This window comes from Montipora capricornis, chromosome 2 (genome assembly GCF_036669925.1).
Source record: "Montipora capricornis isolate CH-2021 chromosome 2, ASM3666992v2, whole genome shotgun sequence".
In the NCBI taxonomy this organism is placed as follows: Eukaryota; Metazoa; Cnidaria; class Anthozoa; order Scleractinia; family Acroporidae; genus Montipora; species Montipora capricornis.
In genome coordinates, this window is record NC_090884.1 from 48,632,099 (window position 1) to 48,643,217 (window position 11,119).

At 38.1% G+C, this 11,119-nt stretch overlaps 1 protein-coding gene across 1 annotated transcript in view; it reads left to right on the plus strand.

Moving 5' to 3' along the window:
• The first annotated feature begins 9,070 nt into the window (after positions 1-9,070).
• Positions 9,071-11,119, plus strand: part of LOC138025114 (tumor necrosis factor-like) — a 32,274-nt gene continuing 30,225 nt past the window's right edge. Inside the window, exon 1 of the mRNA XM_068872367.1 lies at positions 9,071-9,131. Coding sequence (XP_068728468.1) covers positions 9,081-9,131 — 51 coding nt within the window. The 5' untranslated portion in view covers positions 9,071-9,080. The remainder of the gene's footprint in view (positions 9,132-11,119) is intronic.

The following is an 11,119-nucleotide window of genomic DNA, read 5'->3' on the forward strand; positions in this document are numbered from 1 at the left end:
TTTGGCTTTGAAGAAAGCGACAACGGTGGCCTTGAAGAAGAAGATGCTGACAAAGTGGCATTTAAAGCAAGAAAGAAAAGAAGATCAGTAAGCTTTGCACTTGCTACTATTCATGAGCAGCCAAAAGAGTCAGCTGAACCTCGATCAGTCAAACTTGGCTTTGAAGAAAGCGACAACGGTGGCCTTGAAGAAGAAGATGCTGACAAAGTGGCATTTAAAACAAGAAAGGAGAGCGGAGCAGTAAGCTTTGAACTTGCTACGAAAGAATCAGTTGAACCTCTATCAGTCAAATTTGGCTTTGAAGAAAGCGACCACGGTGGCCTTGAAGAAGAAGATGCTGACAAAGTGGCATTTGACGCAAGAAAGGAGAGTGGAGCAGTAAGCTTTGAAGTTGCTACCGTTTATGAGCCGCCAAAAGAGTCAGTTGAACGTCGATCAGTCATTTTTGGCTTTGAAGAGAGCGACAACGGTGGCTTTGAAGAAGGAGATGCTGACAAAGTGGCATTCGATGCAAGAAAGGAGAGTGGAGAAGTACGCTTTGGACTTGCTACTATTCATGAGCAGCCAAAAGAGTCAGTTGAACGTCGATCAGTCAACTTTGGCTTTGAAGAAAGCGACAACGGTGGCCTTGAAGAAGGAGATGCTGACAAAGTGGCATTCGATGCAAGAAAGGAGAGTGGAGAAGTATGCTTTGGACTTGCTACTATTCATGAGCAGCCAAAAGAGTCAGTTGAACGTCGATCAGTCAACTTTGGCTTTGAAGAAAGCGACAACGGTAGCCTTGAAGAAGAAGATGCTGGCAAAGTGGCATTTGACACAAGAAAGAAGCTAGATCATCACGCAAACCCGAGAGCGACATTAGACACTCATTTCTGACTGGCCTGTTTGAAGTATGAACTGGACTGACCCAAGATTTTCGCGAACAACGGCATTCTTTAGTAGAAATATAGAACCTTAAGTCCTTCAATAATGTAACCTGGTAACATATGATTATCTTATTTGATCGTGAAATCTTTATCAGGAATAGAACATAAATGATTACCTCCACGTAAGTCTCAAGGTTTGAAATTCCTCACGGCACATTCCTTTCATTTATTCTCCACCCCTGCCCCTTCTCCCGAGATTCTGTCTTTGAGATTGTTTATCGTTAAAACTCTAGGTTGAACTGGCTGGTCCTTAGAAATAATGTTCGTCGTTGATTCTGTCTTCCTTGACCATAACTGATGAGGGCCAAAGTCTTGGATACTCTAAATCTTGTATCGTGAGTTCCTTACCATGTAGTATTTTTAGATAAAATGAACATGCAACTGACGACAACATAAAGTTGTCACGGGAGGCAGATCGCGGGAAAAAGGGCATTGAGAATGACACGGATCGCATTCTTCCAAAAAACAACAACCAAAGTAAGGATTAACATGAACCGATCACCAACCTGCCGTTTGCAACTTATACTGATACACACCTAGTTGACAACATAAACCAACAATATAACTGTGAGCATAGCCTTGAGACAAGTAATGAACGAGGTTCAAGAGCCTTTTATTGAGTTCATATACGTGTTAAAATAATTAAACGTAAATAGTTTCAGATTTTCTAACCAAGGGAATTTGTTAAAAGAAGTAAAAGTGTTTGATTTCCTGTGCGAGCAGTTGTGCCTGGAAGCTCAGTCAGTGTGCCAGACTGGTTGAAGGCTCAGCGTTGTTGCTTTGCTGTTTTCCAAGACAGGAAACTTTGCTCTGCACTGTCTCTTCTCACTCAGGTGCACGTGTACAGATGGTCAACGGCGACATACTGCAGGGAACGAGCATGCTTTGGTTTAGCGTCCCGTCCAGGGATGAGTAGTAAAAGTCTCAGTCGCTTCATGCTAGAGAAACCGGGATGCGCCCCAGCAGTGTGAACCCTCGGGGGACGAGAGCGACTTCGCTTTGGCTTGCATTGCCAACCATGATGGATACTAATCTGGCTAATATCGTACTTTACAAAAATCTAATTATCTGGAGCATTCAGTTGTTATGTTCTGATCGATGAACAAGTTCAGGAGTAGACAAAGTCAGCAGTTTAGTTTAGTAACTGAAAGAGAAAGCACTGCGCGTGCAGCACCATGTCATCTTAAAAGTAATTAACTAATTTCATTGTATGAACAATATTAAGCCTTCCAAAAATGGAATCGTGTACACGTGTGTTGACCAAGAGACCCGGTGGTGAAGATGGACTCTCCTGATTATGGACTGCTGCCTTGTAAAAATATCAAAGACGATGATTTGCACAATTTATTGCTCTGCATGGTTATGCCTTCCTAACTTTACTTAACCTTATCGTTGAAGACTTTTGGAACTTACACAAGCTTTTTAAGCTGGTAAGCTGCCAAAATGTCGCTTAAAATTTTCTTTATAATACTTAAAAGACCTTTTGTGACTGAATGCATGATAGTTTATACAGTGTACTTTTGTTTCTAAAATTGCTATAAATTTTAGTAGTTTAGCTTGCATCTTGTGATGTTGCCAGGTAGCTGCTTAGCCTCAATAAAACAATGCCGGATTCATTGAAGAAAGAAAGATAATTTTATTTAACTTAAAACAAATGATCTTTTAAAATGATCTAATTATCTGGAGAATTCAGTTGTTATGTTCCGATCGATGAAGATCAAGGAGATGGAAAAATCTTGTCAAGGCCCTTGAAGTTTAAAAAGTTCAAAGGCCTTGAGCAAGATTTTTCCATCTCCTGGAATCCTCAATAATAATACCATGTGAGATGGGGAAATTGAAACTCAGGCCCCAAGGTCCAAAAAATGAGATAGAGCGGGTTAGGGGATCCTTGGTAGTATGCCTCCAGGCTTGATCAAAAAGGCAAAGATAAAGATTAAGGAAAAAAAAAGAATGATAATAGAGACATTACGATTTGCATATATTTGATAGCCTTACTTAAAGGGGCTAGGTGACGCAATTTTAGGCAATTTCAGCACTGATCGAATGGTCATAGAATTAACTAAAATATCAAAATGACTGTTCAAAGCTATAGAAGAACTCTAACAAAACACAGGAAAGCCAAGAAGGGACATGGATGGACAAAACTGGAGGGGATTGAAAAGGATTGAATTTGGGTAAATTTGAAAAACGTCGGCCCACCTTGTTTCAAATTTATATCAGTCTATATCAAAATGTCATTTACACAGCTGGAAAATCATTCTCAGTTGTTATGTGGCCGTGCTTTTGGAAATGAAAGACTCTTGCTCTGCCAATTTATCGTTTAGAGCTCATAATTAACAAAATTACCTAATATAGCGTGACCTAGCCCCTTTAAACAATGAAGTAAACGTATTTCTGAAGAAGGAACCTTGCTGCCGAGCCGGCCATCTTTGTAAACAATCGTTACTAATCCCTGCCGCTTAAGTCTACGGGTATACTTGCATGGACATTTTACTTGAAGGGGTACACTACCTGTACCCGTATACCGGTATATCTTGCAGGTAAAAACCGCTTTCAGGTTGAATCCGTTTTAACCTAGCTACTGTAGGTTATATTCATGATCCGCAGCGCAGGTTGAATTATGCACTCAACCTTGCTTAACAACCCTCCCCCTCCCCCAAAGGATACTTATACCTTCCCTCCTCAAGCTCTGTCTTACGCATCTCAACACTTCTTCTTAATCTTTTTTTTTTTTTTTTTAATTTATTTATTTATCATATTTACAGGACGAACACTTACACTACTTACAATACTAATATTATACTTACATACATATATATTGCACTGCTCATACTTACAGTATTTATACAAGCAAGCAGAACAAACACTTACACTACTTACAATACTAGCATTATAAGTTTTGTATTAATAATTTTTGTTTTTTTACTTACAAATCGCTTCAGCTACTTACACGACTGTACTTACATTATTTACATTAGAATACTTGCGCTATTTACAAAACAATATTTTCACCACTGTACTTACCAATATGATACTTGAGTTACTTGCAAAATAATTTTTACACTACTTACAATGCAGTGATTACACTACGACAGATAAGGTGACAGCACCCATTTTTGTTATTCTACTATCACTGAAGTACACAGCAGATCAAAACATTTGACCTGACAACTTAGTTAACAACGCAATCACAAACACAACTGCTGGTTCTCGCCCACGCCTTGCATCACTCAATCTGTATTTATTGATGAAAAATTTATGTTTTTAAAACAGGACCATTTCTTTTTGAAAACATGCATGGAGTTATTAACTATCGCAATTTTGTTTTCGATTTGTAAAGTATTGTAAACAAGCTGTTTATACATTTCAAAACTTGGTCGTGTTTCTTTCAGTTTACAGGTGTAAATATGATGTCTGGTGAGAAGTATCAGATGGTGTAGTAATAAATTTTTTGATTCAGTAACTATACCAAGAAGTATAGCCTCTGTGGGGACGAATCCTTCCGTATTGGAGGTGTTGTGTGCTAACCATTGAGAAAAATCTTCCCAAAAGGATTTTGAGTATTTACACCTCAGGAATAAATGAGTTAGATTTTCAGTTTCTTCTCCGCAGAAAGTACAAAGATCAGACTGTTTCAATCCTATTTTGTAAAGATAATCGTTAGTCGCGATTCTTCGATGAAGAAGTTTGAATTGAAATTCTCTAAGTTTTGTTTCTTTGGTGCATTTAAAAGCCAGTAAATAGGTTTTTTCCCAATTAACTGTTGTGGTTTCGGCTGTTACTATATCTTTCATCCACTTGTCTTGGCTTTTTAGAGGAAGTGTGGCTTTTCTCTGAGTGAGACCTTGGTACGCCTTTCTGCAAGTATTTGTATCGGGAAGACGAGAAGCTAAAGTATCTTTTGAGCCAACGCTATCATCAATAAGTGAATACATTTTTTTATACTGTCTTATTGCTGAAATAACTTTAAAATACTCTAAATAGTTAGTCTTGACTTTAAATTTTTTCAGAAATTCATCAAAGGAAAAGAAACCGCCATCCTTATTGAGGAGATCAACTACCTTCTGTATGCCTGCATTAAACCACGATTGGTAAAAAAAAGGTTTTTTCTCGTTCGTAATCAACGAATTGTGCCATATGAATGCCGACTCGAACTCTAGATTTTCTCGCAATAATTTATGGTGGTCCAGTACTCTATAACCTCCTTCACGAACGGATCTTGTATTGCAAGCAGTTTTGCATCACGTTGTTGTAGATTGCTTAGGATCAGCAGCTTGCCACCGTATCTTTCTAGACAATAATCGAAGAAAACTTTCCATTTGCCTTTATTATCTGAGTCTAAGTAGCCTTGCAGCCATTTAACTTTCAAAGATGTATTGAAGTTTCGGATATCAATCATTTTTAATCCACCCTTATTGTTAATCATTTCCGTTCTTTTTATTTTGTCACCTTTCCCACCCCAAAGGAAGTCATATAGTATAGTGTTTACATCTTGCAGTGTTTTTTGAGAGGTCGGAAGGGATGAGAGCAAATAGACCATTTGTGAAATCGCCAAGTTAATCTTTGGTGTCATCTTATCGGTTTCTGTATTCGTACACTTATAATAATTCAGTTTCAACACTACAACATGGACATGGTAAGGGAACAAAGAACTGTACTATGCACTTGCCGGTACTCCAACTCACACCCTCCATATCTGTAGTACTGTGTCTTCACCTCTACACTAAAACGACGAACATGCTAAGCCCAGCACAGTTCTTTTCATTAGTTATTTTATTTTATTTTTTTTATGATTGGTCAATTAATGTCTATGTTTATGTTAGGTTTTAAAGTATCAATATCTCAGTCTATGTGTATAGAACAGATTGACATCATCAGCAAAGACGTGAAATGCAAGAATTTTTGAGCAATGATAAAAACCATTACTATATATTAAAAGCAAAATTGAAAAAAAAGCTGGATCGGCTAAAACCTCGTTATTAGCCAATCAGATTTAAGGATTTAGGATTCCAGCCCGCTGAGATGGTTCCCAAAAAATTAATTTACATTATTTAACTCGCCGTTTATTTTATGTTTTAAAGTATCAATATCTCTATGCAATAGAACAGATTAGCATCATCAGCAAATAGGTAAAATTCAAGAATTTTTGAGCAATGATAGGAACTATTAATATATTATATAATAGAAACAAAATTGGCCCGAGAACTGATCCTTGAGGAATACCACAAAGGACTGTGACAAGATCAGATGTTACATCATTTACTGTAACCCTTTTTTTTGCGGTTTTTGAGAATAGGTGTCGCCGGATCTGTTAAGGAGTGGTGTTATGCTAAACGGAATTTATCCTTCTTGCACACGTTTCTACAACGGGGCATCCTGTTACGGCATGCACGGGTGGCTAAAGGCAGTGCTTAAATTCACTGTAGAACAAGGGGCACTAAAACCAGAAGAATCGGAAATACAGGCCGGGAATCTTGGAGCTGAAGTAAGCAAAATTGGATGAATTGTAGAATAAGAAAAGTAGGAGAATTTTAACTCTCAAATAGCAGATCCGTGTATTGCGGTCTTAATTGGCTTTCACACTTTTTCAAGTGCTGTCTTCCGCTGCAAAACAATTTTTTTTGTCCTCCGATTATGAGGAAAAGTTTATCTCAAGCTCTTATCGTACTACTCTCCTTTTTAGCCATTATCGCACGCTAATGGAGACGAAAAGACTTGGTTCGTGGCTTAAGACTTCACTTCAAAAAAGTGTGAAAGCCAAGACCGAAAAAGAGCATGGACCAACCAGTCTTGAATTTGTGGAGGCGTTATGGGACACTCAAAACTCAATTCCTGCTTATATTTAAACGCCATGCAGATAACACAGTTTTTGGTAAGCAGAGAGTAACTGTCCTTTTCTATGGTAAGTTCTCCCGAGTTCCATTTCATCCCTCGATCGGGCCATTGAGTAAAGAACTTACGGTCGAATCGGGTTCGAAAGCGGCTTCTTTTCTTTTTGTTTTGTTTTTTTTGCTTTTGTTTTTTGTTTTTTTTGTGTGTGTGTGCGGCTCCTTGACCACAGACTGGATTTGGCTTCGGTGGTCGTGAATTCAACTGAGCCATATTTGGTAGAGCGCACCATCCTTGACCATGTTATTCAATAAATCCTTGCGGATCGGCATTCTCTCCTGTGCGCTGGCGGGTTTACGGGATCATATATAGTAAACATCCGCATTTAAGAATCTGTTAGCCTATAAATACTAAAATTTCATTTTAAACCCCTCTTACATAAAAGTCAAGTTAGCCTAAAAAAATTAACAGGTTCCGATTCTTAAAATATGACTTGTAGTTTCAGGCGACTGGAACAAATTGCATTTTAAACTACACAGATCTTGTTCAAAAATTTTTCGTGGTTATGAAATATAAAGGCACAGCGTCCTCATGAGAGGAAATCAGTCATACCACATCATAGCGTAGATATCTTTTTTGGAAATAAGAACCAATTCAAGAACCTAGTAGAGAGCCTAAAACCACTGTGAATACAATTTTCATAAGAACTATTTAGCCTGACTTGGAAAAAATTATTTTCTTATATGCAAATGTTTAATGTATTTTAGCCTTAAATGTAGTGTCTCGAAGATATTAGCTCTTGTAGCTAATCTGAAATTCAAAATAAAGTTTGTGTACGTATGTATGTATGTATGTATGTATGTATGTATGTATGTATGTAACTTTCAGGCCTTCTTTACTGGTTGGCTTTTTCTTCGCATTCTCCTGGTTAGCGCATTTTTAGCGAAGATTCTCCTCTACGTGACTCAGCTGTTGCGGTAAAATGAATTACGTAATAGGACGTCAATCAAGATTAAACAAAAGAATAACTGGTCTGATAACAGGCAAAAACGCCCATAGCTTGAAAAGATCACAATAGCTGAAACAAGCTGGGTTCAAATGTAAACATTACCTCACACGTTTACTGTTTTCCAAAAAAACAAACAGGGAGCATTTGTCTCTTCAAAGATTTAATAGATGCGAATTAACTTCTAAAGCCAGTAGACTTCATTTTTTCGAGATCACGGAGTGGTGATATCCTATTTCGGTATCCCTCTTAGAATAGTAATGTAGCACTATTAAAGCGGCGATAGGTTAACTTCAAGAAGGTTGCTCCGGATTGTAGCCAGTTTAAAAGCGCGAGGGAAGCGCTTCCAGGAAGAGAACGCATTTCGTGGCGAACTACGAAACCGTTGGATTTTTCATTAGCTTTCGACAGCACAGCTGCTGTGGCCCTCCTAAGGGTTTTTGGGAACAAGTGAACATGGCTTATTTGAACTGGGGAACGAGGACCAATGACAAAATATCTTCGGAAATATAGACAATTTTAGGGATTGAAAAGCTGGGAGAGCCTTCTGGTTTTCTAGTGATTTTATGTAACTCTATATGTGGTCTAAATTTACTCATTGTAAGCTCTGCATCTTTCACATCAGCTATCATGCAAGACAGCGTTCAAAATTATACTAGATCTTGCCTCTTTATGCGGAGCTAGCCCATCCCACGGAGATAGTTCTTGTGTGCACGGATACATGATCTCTGATCAGTCGAATCGCTTTTTGCTAGTAACCTTAGAAACACCGAGGGTTTTGGGGTCACTTGTTACAAATATTCAACAGACGAATAATGGTTTGGAAAACTAGTTGCTTGGTGAAGAGCGAAAGGACAACCTGGAAGAGACACAACACTGATTTGGCCATGATTAGAACTAAATGTAGGCAGTTAGCAGCGACCTTAGCAACAAGAGGATTACTATGGGTAATCAAATGGTTTCGAGTGAAATTATTTCATTTTGGACAAAGCGCAAGTGAAATTATTCCCTAATTTCACAAGTATACCATTTGATTAGCTGATTATTAATATCATGGATGACAAATTACGTCCATAAGACGCCATTTTGGCACTGTAGTTGCCATGACAACATTGTAATTTCAAATGTGAAAAAATTACAAATTAACGCTGAAATTTCGCGGCTAAAATTAAAGGGTAATTTGTCATCCATGTTATTATTGAAGTAATGGTAGCCCTGAAACAACATGACAGAATGCAGCACCATTAATTATGTTTCTTTAATACACAGGTTCCTATTCACGTTTGATCAATCGAATCATGTTCAGTTTTTGTCTGCTGATGACAACATATGCTGCAATGACAATCAAGAGCACCTCTGCTTCCACCACTGCGAGCATTAAACTAAATTAGATTTCTCAGAATTTTTTAATTGATATAATTATATGATGTTCATGTGTTGTGTCCACGAGAGCCGCGAGAAGAATGATGACGAGTCATCCTTAGCTTACCAAGGTTCACCATCACCCCCAGCCTCACTTCTGTAGATTTAAAACAAAATAATACTGCAAGGCTGGTTGTACGGCTGGGAGAATATATTTTTTGATTTACCAATGTTTCGTCAAGCACGGCCTGACGTCTTCAGGGAGTTAAATGATTTGCCGTTACAATTTTTTGAAATTCAAATATAAGCCATAAAAAAACTATGTATAAGATTACAGATAAATGTATTTATTATACATCAGACTCACTATGAAAAATCTGATTGGTCGAGAGCATTCAATCAATTCACAATAGCTTGTGAACTTGACATGATAAATGTAATATCTGCTGCAGATATTACATTTATCCTGTCAAGTTCACAAGCTATTGTGAATTGATTGAATGCTGCTGCGGATATTACATTTATCATGTCAAGTTCAACGTCTGCCTGGTTACTAAGCCCCTTGGAGTGTTCTCCTCAAAAACAAAATGGCTGAACGCTTCGCTTCTGTTTCTGAGGATGATTTATGTGAAAAATGTATAATAAAACAATTATTGAATTCGGTTTTTGCAAGATATCATGAATTATCAAAACCTCGTGTCTGTGTTATCTGCCGAAGCCGAAGGCTGAGGCAGATAACACAGACCTTGGTTTTGATATCATGATATCATGCTCAACCTCATCCAATAACGTGCGGATGATTTCCAATGGGAGAAGTTCCATGTCGTGAGTTGTGTGGTTATTGCTGGTTTGTCTTAAAGAAGAAGTGGGTCTGTCAACGGACGTCGGTCTTCGTTGAAAGTTTAAGTCTCCGTTTTGTCTCTACTATGTACTGTCTGTTGCATCATCTACAGTGTATCATTTAAATAAGATTTTATGAGTTACAGTCGATGTAGTGTGGACTTTGTCTTGTCTCTCTTGGTTGTGGATTGGTAGGTAATAAGAATTTGACAAGTATGTCGCCGAGTTTGTTAGAACGTCTGAACGCAAGAAGGGGTGGTAATGTGAATATTTCGGTACATCGTTTGGAAGAAGCGAGAATGTGAAAGTGCTTTTTTATGATAGATGGAAAAAACCAAGGGCAGGGTTATAGATGACAGCAAAAGTGACAAGAGTCGACGTGTTAGTGGAATTGGCGCTAGGCTTAAGAGCTGTATCGCGTTGTATAGCGTGAACACATTGTATTTCTTGTTTGAGGAAAGAGAGATTGTAGCCATGTTTGTTGGGATATTGCATAAGTTGATTAGAACGTAGTATGATTGAAAACATATGCGTCGTAAACGAAGTGCCAGACTGAATGGAATAGCACGTTTGGTGTGTAAGGAATGGGATGGAGATCGTGAAAGGTACTGGTGTTTGGCTGTGGGTTTGGTGCAGAGATTTGTGGTAAGTACGCCATCGTTGAGAGAAACCATAAAGTCTAAGAATGGGATAAATGTAGAGGAGTGAAAAAAAAAGTGGTCCAAACAAGTGAATTTTTGAAAAAGTGCTTGAAATTTAGAAATAGTGCTCGAAAGTTGCTCATAATCTTTAATTATTTCCTAGCAGATATTCATAAATATTCTTAGTTTTATCAAAGCATTAGCTCTCAATTGTCTAAAAGGTGACCATAGAAGAAAAATACCAAAATATTCCCTCCTACTACGGCAAAGCGTTGTCCCGGGTACTTAATCAGACGATGCGATATACTCACATTAGTGGTTTTAACGCTTCATCTCTGCTTATTCTTTTCCTTCGTTGGTTGGCAATTTTCTTACCCTGGATGTCAGATGTTTTTTCTCTCTCAGAGCGACGGAATAGCGAGCACCTATTCGGTGCTATTCTGATGCTCCAGAATTTATAGCTGAATTTATTGCTACTATAACTGGGTCATTACTTTCTACGCTCTCTAAGCTGG